General features: G+C 38.6%; 1 protein-coding gene across 6 annotated transcripts in view; it reads right to left on the bottom strand.

Annotated features, from left to right (window-relative positions):
* The window catches only part of FREM1 (FRAS1 related extracellular matrix 1), a 171,100-nt gene that overhangs the window by 51,882 nt on the left and 95,798 nt on the right, over positions 1-23,420 (bottom strand). For 4 of the 6 annotated variants that reach the window (XM_043487094.1, XM_043487093.1, XM_043487095.1 and 1 more), the window contains 6 exons: positions 19,665-19,861; positions 15,765-15,987; positions 14,459-14,603; positions 9,928-10,069; positions 6,967-7,162; positions 350-614 (listed from right to left, as the gene is read on the bottom strand). In XM_043487094.1, the coding sequence (XP_043343029.1) occupies positions 350-614; positions 6,967-7,162; positions 9,928-10,069; positions 14,459-14,603; positions 15,765-15,987; positions 19,665-19,861 (1,168 nt within the window). Of the gene's footprint in view, positions 1-349; positions 615-6,966; positions 7,163-9,927; positions 10,070-14,458; positions 14,604-15,764; positions 15,988-19,664; positions 19,862-23,420 lie in introns of those variants that run through there. The other 2 variants (XM_043487097.1, XM_043487098.1) reach the window with 2 other exon arrangements.

Here is a 23,420-nt window from a genome sequence, read left to right on the forward strand (position 1 = left end):
TGCTTATGCCAAATGTTTACTAGCAAATTTCTTTTCCTTGGATAGAAAAACAGACTCAAATAAAGAGGTAAATTACTTTGCCACATCTCTCATTAGTGGAGATCCTCAGGTCTTCACATGTCTCTTCACTGAACAGCTTGCATGGAGATTTGCTTAGGTGTTCATTTTTAAAAAAACAAGCCCTAATTTCTTGCCTGGCTACTACTGTCAATTTAATTGTGCACCCTTCTCTCTCATCCATCGAGGCAGTGGATGAAGAGCAGATTTATCCCGGAGCTGGAAAAGGACATATTTCCCCCTGCCTTTGTCTTTCTAAGCATTCATTCTGAAAAGTTCCCTCAGGGCTCACCTGAACATGTCTCTGTGGACAGGTGTCGTGCTCTTATCTACATAGCAGACTGTCTGTCCTGCTACATCCATTTGGCTGAAGCTTGTAATGGGGACCCCAGGATAACGGACGTACTCAACCTGGCCAAATTGCGGTGGGGAGGTGATGACGTAGAGAAGTTCCTCAGGCTTGTCTGTTCCATCCACAGCAAGGAGAGTGGTGGTCGTCAGGAAACCTCTGTCACCCTTAGACACCACAAGAGGTTTTGCCAGGATGACAATATCACCTGTGTGGCAGAAGAGATGGTGGTCAACATTTGAAAAATAAAACATCCATGGTGAAGGTAAAAAGCAAAGGCCAAACTGTGCAGAAATCAAAATCTCAACTCTAGGATAAGCAATAGAGACACAGATGTAGAGAACGGATGTATTGACATGAGGGGCAGCAGAGACAGGGATGAACTGGCAGATTAGGTTTGCCATACAAACATGCATATGCATGAGTGCTCAGGTGCTCCGTAGTGTCTGACTTTCTGCAACCCTACGGACTGTAGCCTGCCAGGCTCCGCTGTCTATGGGATTCTCCAGGCAAGAATACTGGAGTGGGTTGCCATTTCCTCCTCCAGGGGATCTTCCCAACCCAAGGATTGAACCTGCATCTCCTGTGTCTTCTGCATTGGCAGGTGGATTCTTTACCACTGAGCTACCTGGGAAGCCCATACACTACCATGCGTAAACATAGCTAGTGGGGAAGCTGTTGTATGGCACAGGGCACTTAGCTCGGGGCTCTGTGATGACCTAGATGGGTGGGATGGGGGGTGCTGTTGCTGGGAAGGAGGTCCAAGAGGGACAGGATGTATGAACACATGTACACATAGAGGGGTTCACACTGTTGTATGGCAGAAACTAACACAACATTGAAAAGCAATTATACGCCAATGAAAAAAATATTTAAGAAGCGACAAAAAAAATGCTAATATGATATAGCAAGGTTTCTATGACTGGGATTAATCAAAGAATTTGGCCAAAGATGTGGGCAGATATCACAGAGAAGGGGCAATACATAAGGCCAATAAAGATGCAAGATATGCTCAATCTCAGGAAGAGTCAGGGAACTACAGATCAAGATCACAATAAATTGCCATCTCACATCGCTCTGATAGGCCAAGATGTGGAAGGCTGAAGACAGCAAGTGTGGAAGGGGATGTAGAATCTTGCATACAGTTCTAGTTAGAGTGTAAACTGGTACACAACCTAGAATTATTTTGCAAAGTGTTGGATACTCACATCTGCCTTGACCCAGTGATGCCACTACAGTGGTGTGCTGGAAACATGTGCACTTGTACCCAGGAGGCCTCAGCTAGAAAGGTCATGGCAGCGCTGTTTGTAACTGAAAACACTGGAGACAACCCAGATGCCTTTTCAGAAGGTGAATGTATAAACAAGCTGTGGCCTATTCATACAGTTGAATTTTGCAGAGTAGCAAAATGAATGCACTAGAGCTACAGGCAGTCACACAGAGGTAGCTTATTAACATGTATTAGTTGAGCGAGCAAGTCCCAGAGAACTATGAACAAAAGCAAGAAACTTAACACAAAATTCAGGAGGTGGCTTTCTCTGGAGGATGGAACGGGTAGATAGGTAGATTCTGATACTGCAATATTCCAGTTCTTGTATGTATGGTGGCTGCACAGGTGCTATTATATGTATTTAAAAGACTCTATGAGTGAATGTCTGAACGAGTAAAGAAGTTGATCACACACAGACAAAGGATACAGAGCTTCATAAATTAAAGGTTATAGCAAAGTTTGCTCACCTGAGGTTCATCAAAAAATGATCATAATTAAAATACCCTTGAGCTTCAACTTTGTGCTAGGTAAGGGATAAAGACTCTTAAAACTTTACACTAACACTGTGATAGGCCATTGCCAAGTGTCTAGGCTATAAATGAGGAAACTAAGGTATACAAATGTTACCACCGTGGTAATGATTATACAGTTAGGAAACATAGAGTTAAAATTTATACCCAAGCCATCTGACCCAAGAGCACACACTCAAACATGTCACTATTTTGCTTATGCTCTTTAATACTGGAAAAGACCCTGATTCTGGGAAAGATTGAAGGCAGGAGAAGGGGACGACAGAGGATGAGATGGTTGGGTGGCATCACTGACTCGAAAGACATGAGTTTGTGCAAGCCCTGGAAGTTGTTGATGGACAGGGAAGCCTGGCAGGCTGCAGTCCATGGGATCACAAAGAGGTGGACACAACTGAGCAACTGAACTGACTCTTTAATATATATAAGGAATTCTTATAAACCAAAACTAAAAGGACAAATATCCCAAAGGAAATATGTGTGAAATAAATGTCAGGTCATTTCTAATTTAAATATACAGTCAATAAGATTTTGAAAAGATATTTAGTCCTATAAAGAAATACAAAATGAAAAGAAAACATCAAGGAGGTATAATTTTGCTCCAGGAGTTCTCAATGAGGGACAATTTTGCCTCCTCTCCAGGGGACATTTACCAATGTCTGGAGACATTTTGTTTATGCTATCTGAGGGGAACTACTGGCTTCTATAGGTCCATAAAGTCAAAGTTATGGTTTTTCCAGTAGTCATGTACGGATGTGAGAGCTGCACCATAAAGAAGGCTGCTGCTGCTGCTAATAAGTCACTTCAGTCATGTCTGACTCTGTGCAACCCCATAGATGGAAGCCCACCAGGCTCCCCCATCCCTGGGATTCTCCAGGCAAGAGTACTGGAGTTGGGTGTCATTGCCTTCTCTGAAAGAAGGCTGAGTGCTGAAGAATTGATGCTTTTGAACTGTGGTTCTGGAGGAGACTCTTGAGAGTCCCTTGGACTGCAAGGAGATCAAACCAGTCAATCTTAAAGGAAATCAGTCCTGAATACTCATTGGAAGGACTGGTGTTAAAGCTAAAGTTCCAACACTTTGACCACCTGATGCAAACAGCCAATCCATGCCTAGCATCCAGACCCTGATGCTGGGAAACATTGAAGGCAGAAGGAGAAGAGGGTGACAGAGGATGAAATGGTTGGATGGCATCACCAACTCAAAGGACATGAACTTGGGCAAATTCTGCGAGATGGCAAGGGACAGGGAAGCCTGGCATGTTGCAGTCCGTGGGGTCACAAAGAGTCAGACACGATTTGGAAACTGAACAATGACTAACATCTAATAGGTAAAGACCAGTTCAGTTCAGTTCAGTCACTCAGTCGTGTCCAGTTCTTTGTGACCCCATGGACTGCAGCACTCCAGGCTTCCCTGTCCATCACCAACTCCCGGAGCTTACTCAAACTCATGTCCATTGAGTCGGTGATGCTATCCAACCATCTCATCCTCTGTCATCCCCTTCTCCTCCCGCATTCAATCTTTCCCAGAATCAGGGTCTTTTCCAATGAGTCAGTTCTTCGTGTCATTGGCCAAAGTATTAGAGTTTCAGCTTCAGCATCAATCCTTCCAATGAATATTCAAGACTGATTTCCTTTAGGATGGACTGGTTGGATTTCCTGTAGTCCAAGGGATTCTCAAGAGTCTTCTCCAACACCACAGTTCAAAAGCATCAATTCTTCGGTGCTCAGGTTTCTTCATAGTCCAACTCTCGCATCCATACATGACTACTGGAAAAACCATAGCTTCGATTAGGACTTTTGTTGGCAAACTAATGTCTCTGCTTTTTGATATGCTGTCTAGGTTAGTCATAGTTTTTCTTCCAAGGAGCAAGCATCTTCTAATTTCATGGCTACAGTCACCATCTGCAGTGATTCTGGAGCCCCAAAAAATAAAGTCGGTCACTGTTTCCATTGTTTCCCCATCTATTTGCCATGAAGTGATGGGACCGGATGCCATGATCTTAGTTTTCTGAATGTTGAGTTTTAAGCCAACTTTTTCACTCTCCTCTTTCACTTCCATCAAGAAACTCTAGTTCTTCTTCATTTTCTGCTGCTAAAAATTATATAGTGCATAACAAAGACTTACATATCCCAAAATATTGATATTGCCATGACTGGGAAACCCTGTTTTAGATGATCAAATTAGTCTTTTTCATATATTATGCTTTTTAACTCAAAATGCAACTTAAGTTTAATGTAGAATCAGCAGTCAACCTAATGTTGCACCAAAACCTGAGCCGCAGACGCTTCAGAGGGAGTTAAGATGAATACATCAAAGAATAAAGAAGAATGAACAAAGCCGGGAAACAAAATTCACCCACAAGATGAAGGGCAGAAGATAGAGCTGAGGGGAGGAAAAATATCTAGATATTGCCTGAACCCAGTTTTTCAGCACTGTTTTTCACATTAGTCAGAGTATGGATGAGGGTCAACTATAGGCAATGTCCTTCTAAACTTCTCTCAAAGATGTCCAAGTCATTTTTGCCACCGTGCAAATCAGAAGTCATGGCACTATGGGAAAGCATAAAGTTATTTATAATGGCTCCCAAAAAGTTTTCAAATATGCTAATGTTAGGGTCTAATTTAGTCTAACAATTCAGTATAATTTTATTTAGACATGAACAATTCTGATTATAAAGTTACACTGCAACCTGAGAAAATTTCCACCAAAAGAAGGAAGGAAGGAAAAAAAATCAAAGCTGTGAAGAAGGAGGAGGAAAGAAGGAAGGATAGAATTCTGTACAGAGATAAAAAATACCACCAAATTAAAAAAAAAACTTCTGAACTACTGAAAGTTTCAACAGGTTACTGTGTCTACTTGATTAAGTTTTCACAAATCCTTTTAGAAAATAATCACATGCCTGTTGTAGCAGAGACTAGGGAGGACCTCACCAGCTTCAGTACTTTTTCTTCTGGATGTACTGTTCCAGTTTCCACCGCCCAGCCTCCTTAAGGATTCAGCCACTGGGATGTATAGAGGACAAGTACCCTACTTCCAAGCCTAGCCCATGAAATTCTCCCATTTTCCTCCACATGCCCATGTGTTCATGCACAGCCGTGTACGACTCTTTGCAAGCCCATGGACTGTAGCCCGCCAGGCTCCACTGTCCATGGGATTCTCCAAGCAAGAATACTGGAGTGGGTTGCCATTTCTTCCTCCAAGGGATCTTCCTGATCCAGGGGCCAAACCCATGTCTCCTGTGTCTCCTGCACTGACAGGAGGATTCTTTACAACTGCACCACGTGGGAAGTCCATTGTCATCCACATCTCATTCCCAAAGTGACTCCGAGGCCCAAAGTGACTCCAGGGAATGCACCATGCTAAGAATGACAGGGTAGTCTGCTACCCTAATACATATGTTGTCTGCCCAGATACTTCACTAGTATTGCATTTTGCCTGGACAAGTATTTATGAAGAATGTAGTCTTACTTTTGCAAAGAGAAATAAATGTGTACAGTAACATGAACTTATTATGAATCTTCAAGGAAATAAGCAAATAAAATATATAGTCTTCCCTCTCAAAAAAAAAAATCAAAATCAATCAATCTGGCATAAAATTTGTTTAAAAAAATTCAGAACAGCTGTAATTTTACCATAAACATGAAGTAAAACTTTTACTGTACCTAAGCATCCAATTTAATTTAGCTCTGAGCTTTCTGGCAGCCAAGGCAAAAAAAAAAGAGCATTCTGTTAATCTGTCAATCAAACATGTACTAAGGATCTAAGACTTTGCTTGATCCTGAGAATATATAGATCTTGGACTATACAGATGAATGAGACAGGATCCTTACTCTCCTCACACAAGCTCTAAGTGAAAGTATACAGTTGAGAATCAAAGACCTACTGTCTCCCTTGCTGAGCTTTCAGTACTTTTTTTACTCTCCTCCTTCTGACATTTATGTGCTGTTGAGTCCCATCATGCAAATGGTCTGCTTAATTAATTCAAGAGAAGCTTACTATCAGGACTTCCCTGGTGGCCCAGTGGCTAAGATTCTGTCCTCCCAATTCAGGGGACCTGGGTTCAATCCTTAGTCAAGGAACTAGATCCACATACTGCATATGAGAGTTCGCCTGCTGCAACTAAAGATCCTGCGTGTTGCAACAAAGACCCGGTGCAGCCAAATAAATACAAAATAATTTTTTTTTTAAAAAGAGAAAAACGTTATTATCTTACAACATTCTCCCTCATCCCTAAAGAGTATGTGTTAGCACTTTCAAAGTGAAAAGAGTAACAACTTTCAACCTTTTCAACAACAAAATTCCTTTTTATTATTTTAAATTTTTAAAAAATATGTTCATTTCTATTTCCTTTATCATTAGTGCATTGGAAATCTTTTCCCTTTCAAATTCTGTTTTCAAGTAATCCATTCAATTCCTGAAGATAAAAGTAGAGTTGGCACATTGATTTGTAAAATTTTCCTGAAAGCATAAAACCTTGACAGTTAAAGTAACCTGTGCAGCCATATTGCAGACAAGGCTGGATTTTTCATGGGCTTTTTGAAATACTGAAAATAACACATGAATTGGCTACTCTTGTAAACCAGGCAAAACAAGTGAGGAGCCCAAGGATCAAATCATAACTGATGGAATTTCAAGTCTAAAGGATGGAAGGGAGAAAGGAGAGGGAAGGAGGAAGAGAGGGAGAGAAGATGGGAGAAGGTTTACACCAGTGCACTTCTGCTGTGCAAGTCTGTCCCGATAAAGCCCGCTAGAAATGTTTTACCTTTCCCCATATCCTTGATGGTGATGTCACAGTCAAAGGCCGGTGACCTATGGTCACCATCCCAGAGGTGGAAGGTGAAGCTGTCTTGCTTCTTGGAGTCCATGGCCCCGGTGTGTGTATATCTCAGCAAGTTCAAATCCACTTCTTCCTGAGTGCATTTCATGCCAGGGTACAGAGGGACCCAGTCCCTCCCTATCTGAAAGATGCCAGAATTAGTCAGCTGTGCAGGTTTTCCCCTCCTCCCAAGGTGTGTTAGTGAACATCTTCCATATCCTCTGAAAACTTCCAGATTCAATTATTTTGCCATTCCACCTCATATTTTCCATTGAAATAAATGTATTGAAATCATTTCAGACCTTGGGGGGAAAAACTAGCTCTAAGCAAAGAATTTTTGGCAAAGTCATGTGGCAATTCAACAGCAGTGCTACTAAGGTATTTATCATAAGCCATCATAGCTGATTAAATATTTCAATTGAGGAGAGCAGGTGGGTAATTGAGCTATTGGAATTGATTCTTTAAAAATTAAACGTGTTTCACTTGGGATTTCCTTTTTTCTTTTTAGTTCATATCATTGTCCAACTAATAAAACCTGTATTTCAAACCAGTTTGTTACTGGAGTTATCTGAAGTAGATAAAACACAAACAGAATGGGTGTATTTACTGTCCCTATGTTTTTCAGATTTCCTAAAGACCAAAGAAAATGATCAAAACTTCTATTATTCCCTACATTTATATCCTGAGTCAGCACAAAAATAACTACAAATATCATATATGTATTGTTAATTATACTCTTCTAAAAATAACCCAGCATTATTTAAGCATATATTCTATACAGAACTCAGTGCAGAAACTGTGGCATTTTCAATGAAAAGAGGTCTTTATGCTGAGGGAGAACTAACAGCTGAGAGTATTAGAAAATGCAGTAATAATAAATGTGTCTCTGATTAATAATTCTGTTGTTATTCTCTTAAGATGTATAGCTTTCCCTAAGAGTAGCTTGTAAAAGTCATCTGACATAATTCAAGAAAAATGTCATCTTAAAAATTTACTATATGATATTATCTCTAGTGCTTTTCCTATGTTTGAAGAGACTGTAACAGAAATTTAAACATTTGTTTTTTATTTCCCTTGACACATTATTTCACATGCCCTCCTCTCACCTCACCATGTTACCACTTCCTTTTGTCACTCTATCTGATAAAGTTCCCTCCTCTTTAATGTTTATGCCCAGCTAATGTTTACACATAGGTATGCTCTGCCCCAGTTCTCATTGGGTGAAAGTTAATTATATTCTAATAATTAAGTTCATTGTTTGTTTGCATTATAAGGTCTATTTGAAAATTTAATTTTTAAAGCAGACACTCTTCAGGTTTTAAACCAGACAGCCTGTAATCTATTTAACTTTTTTCTTTATAGTCTTTTCCCAGAAAGTAAATACAGAAGAAGATACATTTTGCTTTCCCTCATCTCCATCTAATTCCCTACTTGCATCCCCAAGTGTGAGCTTTGACTTGACAAAATCCATCTGCAAGTCCCCAAAGAGGAAAAAAATAAGAGTTGGACTCAAGGTGGGTAAAATGCAAGATAGTCAACAAGAAAACAAACATGCACAAGAAAGTCCAGGAGGCCTGGTCCCTGGTTTGGAGAGACTTGAAGAACCCCTAGGGAGCTGGGAGAGAACCCTATGGCGCCACATTGGGAACCTGGACCCATCTGGATTTTTACATAACCAAAAACACTTTTGCTCCCATGCCACCCAAATGTGTGAGCTCTCACTGCATTTCTGCTTCATTACTCTCTGAAATGAAATAAGGCCACAGCTGCACCTCAGTTTAAATCAGTGATTTCTCTTCACTTCGATTCTCTGTGGTGCCCACAATCTAAGACAATCAAGCTGTTCCACACAGAATACGTCCTTGCTGCTATTATCAGGCTGTGTCTACATTTTATTAAAAGTTAAGCATTCAAATAATCACATAGACATTTTGATGAGTTACCCGAGTGACCTTCTCAAGTGACAGATCTGTAACTGGTATTGAGTTGATCCTTGGGCATCACATACAAAGTCTGAACTAGTCTTGTGAGCACCATTTGCTAAAAGACTATCTTTTCTCCACTGCTTGGTCAAAAATCGATTTGCCACACTGGTGTGGGTCTATTTCTGAGCTCTCAGAAATAGAGATTTCTGATTCCTTGGTGGCTCAGACAGTAAAGAGTCTGCCTACAGTGTGGGAGATGGAGTTCGATCCCTGGGTCGCAAAGGTCCCCTGGAGAAGGAAATGGCAACCCAGGCCAATATTCTTGCCTGGAGAATTCCATGAATGGAGTAGCCTGGCAGGCTACATGTAGTTCATAGGGTCACAAAGAGTCAGACACAACTGAGCGATTTCACTTTTACTTTTGTTCTGTTGCATTGATCTATTTGTTTATTCCTGTACCAAACGTACACTGTCTGGATTACTATAGTTATACAGTCAGTCTTGAAGTCCGGTAGTGTCAGTCCTTGAATTTCATTCTTCTATGTTGTGTTAGCTATTCTGGGTATTTTGCCTCTCCAGAGAAGCTTTAGAATCAGTTTGTTGATATTCAAAACTGCTCTAAAGAATAAAGCCCATTTTTTAAAATAAAAATATGATGGAAACAAAGATATCTCAAAGTATGCCTGATTCTCATCAGAAACTAGACAACTTGCTTTCCCCCGTAACTTCCTATCCTCCAATTTAGGTACAATCCTAAGGAAAAATGAGCAGTGAAAAACCGTGATTTTGGTTGAATTTACCCTGAAATGAGTAAGTAAATTTAGAATAGTGTGAGCTCACTCCAAAGTAGGAAAATTAAAATTTCTACTTTTGGGCCAAATATGATTACGACAGAATAAATTCAGTTATGCAAATCTGTGCATTGAAAAAATTTAAACCTGTTACAGTCAGTCTGAAAAATAAAAGTAAAAAGGCGACCAACCTTAAGTTGAAGTTGCCCATTTTGGGGAAGTCTTTCAAATAAATAGTAAATCTTCTCCCTGGGTGAGTCTTCATCTATGGCTGAGAGAACAGCACTAGAAATAATACGAGTTTCACCCATGTTCATTGTAATTTCAGCCTTCCTGTAAAAAAGATACCTGGGTTGATACCGAAACAGAAGACATTGCTTTAACAGGGGGCAGTCATAATGATTATTACAGTGCTCAAGCTTCAAAAATTAGGGAATGATTTTCAGTCTCCAAAGTGCTAAACATGATGAGTCAGTCTTGTGAAACCAGCTCTCATTTCACCTTACCTGTGAAAGTGCTGAAAACATTTAGCCAGGATTGATGAGTATGGCATGAGGTAATTACCTACTCCTGTTTACATGTATAGACTTTATAATTTTATATTAAAACTTATTTTATAAACTGATATTTTTCCAAAATTTTATTTGATACAAATACAACAACAGCTCCATGAAGTAAGTGGGCTAGGTATCCTCCTTCTAATTTTATAGACAGAAACTTAAAAAGCTGAAATGGCTAGACCATTATGAATTTGGTGATATTCAGGCAATCTGTAGCCCTCTACATTACTCTCTCTCCTTGATAATCTTCTGGATAACTAGCATTCTAGCATTGTTTTCACAGCAATTCATCTTTTCCAAGTGCCACAGCTGCCCGGCCAACTCCTGGCATCTTGAAGAGAAGGCTGGGGCAGGGAGCAGCTGCTCCTTCTGCCATAGAAGCTGCTTCTGTGGTTTCATGTGTCCTGTAAAGGGTGACCGCCTTCATAGCCAATATTGCCATTTTCCCTGGTCTCACCAAACTAAAGAGGGGATTTCTTTCCAGCTGTTGTTTTTTGTTCTTGGTTTTGGTCATCACACATGAACTAACTGTGACACTTTGTTTCTGAGAAAAACTGGGAAGTTTCCTTGGGATTAAGATCAAGGACATTTTTGTAGCAAACTGACCATTCTCAACAGCCTTCCAATCCTCTGCTGAGAAGTCAAAGCCCAAACACCTCAGTTCTAACCTTACTAGGTTTCTCTTGCCTCCTCAGAACTGACACCTTCCCTGGTAGTAGGAGGCAAGTTTTGCTCTCCTCTTTACAAGAGACTATAGTACCATTGAGGTAGGAGATAGATGGGCCCCTGGGCTGAACAGCTGGTGTTTGTCAAGTGGAGTAAAATTGCAGCTTTGTTCTCACCCAGACACTCCAAGGACAAAGCTAGTGGCAGAAGCTGGGCGCTGCTGAAGTAAAGAGACAAGAGGACCAATCCTGAGGTCAAGGAAAACTTCTCTGTCTGCACAGATGCAGGAAGACTCCTTGGTGGTCAAAAGGCAGGAGGCGCCACCTGTGTGGACATGTACCCACAAGCATCTGCAGTGGAATCCATCTTAGTAAAAAGGTGCGCACACATGTTGGGGAGACTCCTTGAATAGGTCACATATGGGAAAAGAAACAAGACAGTTGACCAAAGGTAAACATAGATCTGGAAGTATTGTCCTATGTAAGTGATTTAAATCACCTCTTTACTGCACTCCTCCTCATTAGGGTGGACACACATACCCTTTCTCTCCAGGTGTGTATTTCTCCCTTGCTTCACTCTTAAACACACAAAACGATTCTCTATGTGCTCTCCCATATGCTATGCTGTGTCTCTGATAATAAACTTTGTACCTGTTGTTACAGTTTTGGCCTCCTTGAGAAACGCATTTTTCAATAAGGATAAGAGCCAGAGTCACTTTGCTTCTAGCCTTCAGATCCTTGTTGTCTAGTGGCGAGGATTCCTCATTTTCATCCAGGCTACCCAGGTTCATTTCTGGGGCAAGAGACTAAGATCTTTCTTCAGGAACACTCATTGCTGTCTCTCCAAGATCAACATCATTCTAGGAGGCTAGAATGATGGTTTGGGGCTATGGAGATTAGTGGTGATTTTATTTATTTATTTTTTGGGCCTCACGTCTTGTGGGTCTTAGTTCCCAGACCAGGTATTGAATTCCAGCCTCTGGCAATGAGTGCATGGAGCCCCAACCATTGGACCACCAGGGAATTCCCAGAGTGCTTCTAACAGAAATAGATGAACTGAAACAGGAAGCCAATACAATGAAGATGATAAGGAGTCTGGTAGAAAGAAATGGTCAGAAATAAATGTCAGAGGGTTCAAGAGAGAAGAAAGTGTGTCACCGTGTGTTACCCTGAAAGGGACAAAGGCTTAGTGTAGGTAATTTATTTGGGAAGTGACCTCAGGAACAAGTGAGAGGGAGGGGCACTAACAACGTCCGGCCAGATGAGAAAAACCATTAGATTTGGTGGGAAAGCCATTAGATTTGGAGACAGTTGGCAGAAATGGAAGAAGCAAGCACAAGCTATTTCTTCAAACAGTTTGGCACTGAAATGAATGAGGGCCTGGGTCACCATTGCAATCTAAAATGAAGATATCTGCTAGCAATAATGATAATAACTAACATTTATGAGAACTTATTATGTACTAACCAGTATTTCAAATACTTTTACATATTTTAATTCATTGAGCCTTTTCAATAACCACATGAAAAGGATATGTCATTACCCTCATTTACAAAGACGTTGACAAAGAGGTAGCAAGAGGTTAAGTAATACATTCAATATCAAATCAGGGCTTGCCTAGTGGCTTAAATAGTAAAGAATCTGCCTGTAGTATGGGAGACCTGAGCTTGATCACTGGGTCAGGAAGATCCCCTGGAGATGAGAATGGCTACCCACTCTAGTATTCTTGCCTGGAGAGTTCCATGAACAGAAGATCCGGGTGGGCTACAGTCCATAGAGTCACAAAGAGTTGAACATGACTGAAGAACTAGAACTTTCACTTTCTTTTTCCCCCAAGATCACACTACCCACAAATGGCTGAATCAAGACAGTTTGGTTCCAGAGTTTGTTCCCTTCACTATTAACTATATCCCTGTGTCTTGTTAGCAGAAGGAATGAAAAGGGAAGAGATGGAAGATGCAGTTGAGAAAAAATAATGGAGCGTGTTCTGAGAGAAGGCAAGAGGTGATATGCTCAAGGACACATATGGAAGGGAAAAGAAGAGAAGGGGAAAAAGGAGAGATTTCAAAGCTGGGCTGAGGGAACTTTGGTGATTCTGTAGATGAAGCTATGCCAGGAAGTTTAATGGCAAGAACCTAGCAAGAAATAGTAAATCAGATAAGACTGAATGAGTGCCTTAAGTCATTTTACCTTTCTGGTCTCAGCTGTCTTAGTGAAGAAAACAATAGCTAATTCACACAATTTTGGTGAGGATTTAAATAAATATATGTGAACAAATCCAGCACACTGTTGTATAGAAAGTATTTAATAAACATCATTTTTCACCTCTCTCCCTCTTTTGTAGATAAAGTGAGGTCATCAGAAAGAAGGCTTTTTACTGCCAAAATATCTTTCAGATTTTCAATTTTATAAATTAAGATGATACTAATCCAACATTCCAGCTAGAAAGTAAGGAAATAGTATGTATATCGCTGATTCATTTTGCCGTACAGTAGAAAGTGGTTTTAGTCACTCAGTCATGTTTGACTCTTTGCGATCCCACTCTTTGCGATCCCATGGACTATAGACTGCCAGGCTCCTTTGTCCATGGTATTCTCCAGGTAAGAATATTGGAGTGAGTAGTCATTCCCTTCTCCAAGGGATCTTCCCAACCCAGGAATCAAACCTGGGTCTCCTGTAGGCAGATTTTTTACCATCTGAGCCACCAGGAAACACAACATTGTAAAGGAACTATAATCCAATAAAAATAAATTTAAACAAATAATTATTCCTTAAATAAGGAAAAACGTTTCTAAAGAAAGATGAGTTATAAGCCCAGAAATCAATACAATTTGAAAAAATTTTTATAAATACACAAATCCTAAGGACACACACACAAAAATTTCCTATTGAATACTCTTAGTCAAACTGATGTCTGAGATGCAACACTCCAAAAAATTATCTCCAGCATCCAAGGAACTCAGTGGCCATAAGGAAACAGCAAGATAAGGAAGGGATTTGTTTCTTTTCTGTAAAGTGGAGGAGATTTTGGGAGTTTACACACTTTCAAGAAGTTGTTCACTTCCTAATAAAAACTTAGACTGTCTACTCAATGCCCATCATGCTACACCATTGACATGGTCAGAGAGGTACCAAGAAGCACACAGCTCCCTCGATCTAGGACATTAGAAGAGATGGGCTTCCTAAAGTTTTAACCTTTAGTTAACCTTTTAGTTCTCTACAGTTGCCAATGATAAGAGAAATGGCTGGAACTAAAGAAATATAACTGATGAAGACTCTGTATCTACGATCAAACTGACCAGGTACTGAGAAAGTTCGCAATGTATAATATCAGTACAGAATTTTTAAAAGGTGGTCATCTTAACCTCAGGTGGCAACAGGATATTGATCCTTGTTAAAGACTTCTCTCTGGAGGAAATACATTACACTTGCATCTAGTATTCCAGACCTTAGAACTTCATATAGAATCTCAAATGGACTCTTTTCGGGTAACTTACTTGCTCAGCATTGGTTTTTCATCATTAACTGGGGTGACCTCTACAAAAATGGTTTTAAGTATTTTATGTTTCCCATCTGACACCTGGATTGTAAAGTCATCAGCAAGACTCTCTGAATCATCATGCATGTACATCAACCTCATTCCTGGACAAAGGGAAGAAAGAGAGAAAGTAAATCTTTCTTATGATTAAACCATTTCAAAACCTGTCACAAATAATTTGTTTTAATTTCCAAGGCATTGTTATTAGCATGAGCTCATTAATCAGCACAATAAGGTAAAATCAAATTATTTTATAAAGTAAGAGTACCCTCTAGTTCATTAAAAGCTCCTATTTAAATAAGTTAGTATTTGATAAGGGTCTTACTTAAAGTCATTGAGGAAAAATATATTATTCAATAAACCAAAAGAGAACAATGGTGACAGGGTATTTAAATGAAACAAAAAATTAGTTCATTACTTAGGGGAATTTGTATTTAGATCCCTACCTCAAGCCAACAATCAAAATCAATCTTAGGTGAATCAAAACTTAAATAAAAAACTATTTTTAAAGCCTATATAACATTCACATGGGAAAAAATGGAACTTTCATATGTAGCTGGTAGAAAAGTAAAATGATGCAGCTATTTTGGAAAACAGTTTGACAGAGTTTTAGGTTTGATCCCTGACTCAGGAAGATCCCCTGGAGAAGGAAACAGCAATACACTCCAGTATTCTTTCCTGAAAAATCACATGGACTGAGGAGCCTGGCAGGCTACACTTCATAGGGTCACAAAGAGTTGGACACATCTGAGCACATGAGCATATGGGATAAGATCAATTTTTCAAAAACAGTAATGAAAAAATACTTTAGGCTGCTATTTCAATGTGTCATTTCCTTAAAGAGCAAATTAGCACCTCAGAGAATAATGAATTATTATAGGTTGTTCTATATTTGTTTCAAATGTGGAGGTTTTGACAGACATATCTCTTTAAATTTAGTTCCATAATCTCAATAGTTTTAAAAAGGAATTTTTTTATTATGTGATTAAAACCTTGGGGTAAAATACCAAAATTCAAAAATATCACTTTTACTGATGCTCTTAAGGTGAAAGAAAAGATACTATTTCTTTTTCAATTACCCACTCTGTCTAGCTGAGACTTTATGCTCTGCATTAATCCAGAGCCCAGAGAAAACCCTTGAGAGATAAATGAATATAGGCAAAGGTCATTTCTTCAATTCCTCTTTCTGTGGTTTATTACTATCTTTTCTGGGTTAAATTATTAAATCAACAACAGCAAACAAATTGAAATGAAACATGATATACCATTCTTGAGAAGTTCCATGGAAAAGTTGTAGACAAGTTCATACTTCTGGTCAGGGTTGGCTGATTGCTTATATTGAAAAAAGTTTCTGCTAAATGCCCTGTTGATGAGGAGGCCATGATGTGGTTTGTGAGTGATACTGAAGAGCAAGGGGTTCTTGGGAATGTCCCGGTCAGTAGCACTGATGATGGAAGAATCCAGCTCTCTCATCTGACCCTCACACACCTAAACAAAGACAAGAGAAGTCAGCCACATGTGAAATGAAACCTGTCTTTCTTTTGGCAAAAAGCTCAAAAAATAATTTTAAGAGATCCCCACAAATTTTCCATGAGGTTTGTGTGTAATGAATCCTAAAAAGAAATTGCTAGTTTAACATGACCTTAGAAGACAATAAGAAATCTATTCATCTTTCTCATGTGTTTTTCTGAAGATTTCAAAGCACTTTATTCATTTCCATGAAGGACTAAGGATATAAATAAATAAATAAGGATATAAATAAATATAAATATATATATATACACATAATCTCATATATATGGTTCATAATTCAAAGATCAGGGACTAAAGCAACCAAAAGGATGCTTGCTTTCTGGAAGTCACAGAGTTCAGTTGTAAAACTGGGTGTAGACCCTGGCTGTCCTAACCTGCCATTTTAACCTCTGCACCTTGCTGCTCTCACAGTTCTTTTTTTCTGCTTTACAAATGGCATAGATATCTGCTACACACACTGGGGGGTGTTAGGTGTATTTAATTTTTGTCATTGCAGCAAACACTGCTATATCTCAATTACAGTCAACCACAGTTGAGAGGATGCTCCTGGATACACAACAGTATATATTTTAATGCTGGGTCCCTGATCTCTTCTCTGTCCTCACACCACTAATTTGCCTGAACAACCCCATATCCCACTTCAAGTTTCATAATCCTTTAAGCATAAAGAGACCTGAATGTTTTTCATTTCATGTAGGATCTAGTTATTTGAAACATTTGTACCATTAACATGGTGCTTAGTCATCTTCATCTTCTTTTCTCACAGCAAGGGAACAAAAAAAGTATTTCTGCTTCCTACTGTGAAATACAGCAAGATCTAAATAATATGAGTATATAAGTTTAGTATGTGTTTATTGGGCACATACAGAATCACTGTAAGAATATGAATATTCTAAAGAATCAAAGTCCAGATGAGACTGTGATGTCCTGTTCATCATTAATTATAAGACAAGGAAGAAAATATCTAGCTTTACTAAATACAGATAAACAAGAAGTAGGAGAGGGTGGAGGAATCCAGGAATGTCTTTGTGGCTGAGTGGACATTTTAGGTTTGAAGAAGACATGGGCTTTAGACTTGTGAAAATACTCTCTCTTCAGCCTCTCTTGAGGACTTTGAAAAGAGCCTTCCTACAACTACTTGCATGTACATAACAAGAATCATAATATCTGACATTTAGGCTAAAATTGTGCTGGTTCCCTTTTATCTGGCCTACATTCTAAAAACTGAGATGGCAAAAAAATAAGAAAAAAAAAAACAACGAGCTGGCATAATAATTTAATGCACGGTGATAGAAGTAGGGAATCATCTTTGATAGTAACTTGCATTTTTCTCCAAAAACTTAAATAAAGCAACCCAAAAAAGATGTTCTAATCATCTTTCTTTATAAAGCTTGGGACTCCTGGACTCATTGTATGGCAACCTTTCCCATTTACAAAATGGTAAATTCATTCACAAGATGACTGGGAAATTTTATCCAAAAAATGTGAGATTCTTCTTTGCACATTCAATAATTTATTGAGATTATAAATAAAAGGTTTAGATAAATAGACATAAAACACAGAAACTAGTAGACAGCTTTGAAATGGATTATAATAACTTAAAATCTCAATTTTTTTGTGCTGCAAGTTGCAGCACAACTTGATGGAAGCCCAGCTAGCTATAAAATAAATACACTTTTCCACAAGAAAGCAAAATACATATGACTATTTTAAAAAATCACTGGAAGCTTAAAGCCAGCTCTGCCAATAACACATGGGGCTCCATATTTGTTACTCTTCAACAGCCTCTGTAAGCAATTCACAGGGGAGAAAAAAGGCATGATTACTTTCAGAGGAGAGCAAGAGACAAATTCCCAGTGGCCTAATTATTTCAGAAACTCCAACCCTAGATAGATACAAGACAATAGAGGTAGGTATAGAAGGAATCATTTGTAATTTCTTCTCTCTCTCATAATTACTGAAGTGCTCTCTGGAGAAATCCATGTGCCAACAGAAGAGGAATGGCAGGCGCTGGCTTTTAAGTCTCATTCTGAGACTTTTAAGTCTCATCCTTTTAAGTCTTATATACCATTAAGACTTGGCAGAAAATTAAAATCAAATAAAGACTTTTGCATTTAGAATTTGATGATTTTTAGTGAAAAATAAGACAAAATAATGGTTTCAAAGCAACTTTGATCAATGTCTGATAAAAGACGACAGACGTAACAAGACTAATATGAATGACACCTATTTAATAAGGGTTTCTAAGGAGATGGTCAGATAGTGTCACCAACTCAATGGACATGAATTTAAGCAAACTCCAGGAGACAGTGGAGGACAGAGGAGCCTGGGGTGCTACAGTCCATGGGGTTGCAAAGAGTAAGACATGACTTAGCAACTGAACAACAGCAAAATGTGCCTGACCATCATGATAGTCATGGCCACCCTAAAGGAAGATCTGATACACATTTTGCAGATGAGGAAACAAAAACACAGAGAGAAATAACTAAACAGGACACTACAACTAGTAAACAGCAACACCAAGTCCCTCATATTCCAAAGCCAGTACTCATTCATTTAATCAGAATATGCTATGAGTATGTCTAGATTAAATAATTGCATAAAAATTAGGATTGTGTAAAAAGAATTATATGCTCATATGAAAATATTAAAATATAGCAATCAAAGGCTTTTTAAAGCAGAAAGCAGGGTATATTAATGATCTCTGATTTGTAGGTGAAAACATACAGAAAAGTCATATACATACATACATACATACATATCATTAGCATGGGCACAAATTACTTCTGTGGAAATTAATTACTAAAAACTCAACTGATGGGGAGTGACCATGCAGAGGGACTGTTAAAGAGGGAGAATTTCATAGTTCACTGTGTAAGTTTCACAACATTCTAACTTGTTTAACCACATATTTATTATTTTTTTTAAGACAACAATTATCTCAGCAGTGATATGCTGGGCCATTTTAACTATGTCTAAATTTTTAAATAAAACTAACAAATATTATTATATAATATAATGGCATTTTAAAACTGCACAAAAATAATGGTCCAAATTGTATTTTTTCCAGTCATATATCTTTATAAACAGCTATATAAAAAGAGATGCCTGTAGTTTGTGAATTAAGAGTCCTTGCTATTGTAACACTGTTTAAGGTAGCATGCTATGGAATCAGAGCACCTGGGTGCAAATCCCCTGCTTCCCCTGCTTTTTACTTACTGCCAAGCTCTGTGATCTGGGGACACTAACTTAACCTTTTTAGTCTCATTTATTGCAGTTATTACATGGCAATAATAATGCCATCACTTTAAAAGCCTATTATGAGGATTCAATATGAACACATGTAAAGGGTTTGCAACAGGACCTACTAGCAAGTACTGCATTCTATATACAGACAACTATAATTTAAACTATGCAATTGCTACCTGTTAGCAATTATTATTATCATGACCATCATCATTACTATTAGAAAAATATTTATCAAGTGATTGCATTACATAGCATAGGTTACTGCCCTCTTTACTCACTAACTTGATGTGTTAAGTGCACATAGACCAATGTAAATAGATTAGGTGAAAACAAAAGCTAGAAAATGATAAAGAGAGGCTAAAAATTCAAATTATCTTTCTTACAGTAATATTCTGCACTATAAAATCAGGAGCTTCATCATTTGTAGCGTTGATTATAATGTAAAATGGTATCTCCATGGAGTGTCGCTTCCCATCGGTGACATACAACATAAACTTGTCAGCCGTTGGTTCCATCCCCAGATGCCTGGACTGCACATAGTTAATATGTAAAGCCTTCATGTCTTTCCACTGAAACGAAGCTAGAGCACAACAAAATGGAGTAGGTAAATAAGAAAAATAGATTTTCCCAAGCTACTGGTCCTTAGTCCTTAACCCAATAGCCTACTTCTCAGCAGAGCAAATAAGAGATCACAGCAGTTGACCTAAGGATCAGTTATCACAAACTTCTATAATGACTATACCCATCAACATAAAAACATATCCATAAATTACCAGGAAGAATTAAAAGTTGCATGGAGAACAGAAGGGCTGTAACTGCTAACTAGGATATAGGGACTTTGTGGCCATCATTCACATACTTGGAGTGAATGTCAGAGAGACCGTCCCTTGATTAAAACCACTACTCCGGAGTGAGCAGTTCTTGTCATATTTGAACAAGAAAGGAACCATCTCTTTCATATAAAGGCAAATCAAGAGTTCATCAATCATCTGCCTGTTAGTCGCTAAGTTGTCTCCAGCTCTTTGCAACCCCATGAGCTGTAGCCCGCCAGGTTCCTCTATCCATGGAATTCTTCAGGCAAGAATACTGGAGTGGGTTGCCATTTTTCTCCAGGGGATCTTCCCCATCTAGAGATCTAACTCCAGTCTCCTGCATGGCAGGCAGATTCTTTACCATTTGAGCCACCAGGATGGTAGCCTATTGTCAGCTTACTTGATTGCATATCAAGCAACTGGCAGGAATGAGTGAAATTAACTGACCTGCTATTATGGTATTCTGATATTGACTTAAATCAAAAGATAAAAACACTCTGTGTTGTGTATTAAGTCACAGGCGGCAGTTTAATCGCTAAGTCGTGTCCGACTCTTGCAACCCCATGGGCTGTAGTCTGCCAGGCTCCTCTGTCCATGGAATTTTCCAGGCAAGAATACTGGAGTGGGTTGCCATGTCCTCCTCTGGGGGAATCTTCCTGACCCAGGGACTGAACCCGGTCTCCTGCATTGCAGGCGGATTCTTTACTGAACTGAGCTAGCTAAAGCCCCCACCCTAAGTCACAGGAGAAATTGCAATTAATGCAATTAATCTTTAATGCATTAATCTTTCTTCCAACTCCATTGAGACATAATTCACATATCACTGTATGAGTTTAAGGTGTAAGACATGTTGATTTGATACAAGCATGTATGTCTTCTCTGAAGAAATGTCTATTCAAGTCCTCTGCTCATTTTTTAATCAGATTGTTTAGCTTTCTGTATTGAGTTGTATGAGTAATTTATATATTTTAGATTTTATCTCCTAACAGATAGGTGGTTTGCAGATACTTTCTCCCATTCTAAAGATACTCTTTTCATTTTACTGATTGTTTCTCTTCCTCTGAAGAAGTATTTTAATGTAATCCCACTTCTTGATATTTTGCTTTTTTACCTTTGCTTTTGGTGTCAAATTAAAAAAATTGTCACCAGACCCACATTAGGGAACTTACTGCCTATGTTTTCTTCTAGGAGCTTTATGGTTTCACGTCTCACATGTAAGATCTTAATCCATTTTGAGTTATTTATTTTTGTGTTGTAAGATAATGGTCCGGTTTCATTCTTTTGAATGTGGCTGCCCATTTTTCCCAACACCACTTCTTTTTTGTTTTTTTTAATTAATTAATTTATTTATTTTTTCAGTGGGTTTTATCATACATTGACATGAATCAGCAATAGATTTACATGTATTCCCCATCCCGATCCCCCCTCCCACCTCCCTCTCCACCCGATTCCTCTGGGTCTTCCCAGTGCACCAGGCCAGAGCACTTGTCTCATGCATCCCACCTGGGCTGGTGATCTGTTTCACCATAGATAATATACATGCTGTTCTTTCGAAACATCCCACCCTTGCCTTCTCCCACAGAGTTCAAAAGTCTGTTCTGTACTTCTGTGTCTCTTTTTCTGTTTTGCATATAGGGTTATCGTTACCATCTTTCTAAATTCCATATATATGTGTTAGTATGCTGTAATGTTCTTTATCTTTCTGGCTTACTTCACTCTGTATAATGGGCTCCAGTTTCATCCATCTCATTAGAACTGATTCAAATGAATTCTTTTTAATGGCTGAGTAATATTCCATGGTGTATATGTACCACAGCTTCCTTATCCATTCATCTGCTGATGGGCATCTAGGTTGCTTCCATGTCCTGGCTATTATAAACAGTGCTGCGATGAACATTGGGGTGCACGTGTCTCTTTCAGATCTGGTTTCCTCGTGTGTATGCCCAGGAGTGGGATTGCTGGGTCATATGCCAGTTCTATTTCCAGTTTTTTAAGAAATCTCCACACTGTTCTCCATAGCGGCTGTACTAGTTTGCATTCCCACCAACAGTGTAAGAGGGTTCCCTTTTCTCCACACCCTCTCCAGCATTTATTGCTTGTAGACTTTTGGATAGCAGCCATCCTGACTGGCGTGTAATGGTACCTCATTGTGGTTTTGATTTGCATTTCTCTGATAATGAGTGATGTTGAGCATCTTTTCATGTGTTTGTTAGCCATCTGTATGTCTTCTTTGGAGAAATGTCTGTTTAGTTCTTTGGCCCATTTTTTGATTGGGTCATTTATTTTTCTGGAATTGAGCTTCAGGAGTTGCTTGTATATTTTTGAGATTAATCCTTTGTCTGTTTCTTCATTTGCTATTATTTTCTCCCAATCTGAGGGCTGTCTTTTCACCTTACTTATAGTTTCCTTTGTTGTGCAAAAGCTTTTAAGTTTCATTAGGTCCCATTTGTTTAGTTTTGCTTTTATTTCCAATATTCTGGGAGGTGGGTCATAGAGGATCTTGCTGTGATTTATGTCGGAGAGTGTTTTGCCTATGTTCTCCTCTAGGAGTTTTATAGTTTCTGGTCTTACATTTAGATCTTTAATCCATTTTGAGTTTATTTTTGTGTATGGTGTTAGAAAGTGTTCTAGTTTCATTCTTTTACAAGTGGTTGACCAGCTTTCCCAGCACCACTTGTTAAAGAGGCCAACACCACTTCTTAAAGAATGCTTTGCCCATTGTATTCTCTTGGTTCCTTCATTAAAAATTAATTGACCATATATGTATGGCTTTATTTCTGGGCTCTCTATTCTGTTATGTTGATCCATGTGCTTGTTATTTTTTTTTCTGCTTTGATTATGATGGCTTTGCAATAATAGTTTGAAATTAGCAGGTATGATACTTCCAACTTTGCTCTTTTTTCTCAAGATTTCTTTGGCTATCTGAAGTCTTTTGCGGTTCCATACAAATGTTAGGATTATCTGTTCTATTTCTATAAGAAAAAAAAGTCATTGGAATTTTGATAGGGATTGCACTGAATCTACAGATAGCTTTGGGCAGTAAGGACATTTTAACTATATTAGCACTTTCAACCCATGAACATGGGATGTCTTTCCATTTGTTTGTGTCCTCTTCAATTTCTTTCATCAAGACACTAATTTTATGTCTTACAGTTGGTATATAAATTTTTCACTACCTTGGTTAAAATTACTCCTATATATTTTACTGTTTTTTATGCTATTATAAATGAGATTGCTTTCTCTGTTTCTTCTTCAGAAAGTTTATTGTCCATGTACAGGAATACAACTGAGTTTTGTATGTTGATTTTGTACCATGAAACTACTGAA

This window comes from Cervus canadensis, chromosome 14 (genome assembly GCF_019320065.1).
Source record: "Cervus canadensis isolate Bull #8, Minnesota chromosome 14, ASM1932006v1, whole genome shotgun sequence".
Classification (NCBI taxonomy): Eukaryota; Metazoa; Chordata; class Mammalia; order Artiodactyla; family Cervidae; genus Cervus; species Cervus canadensis.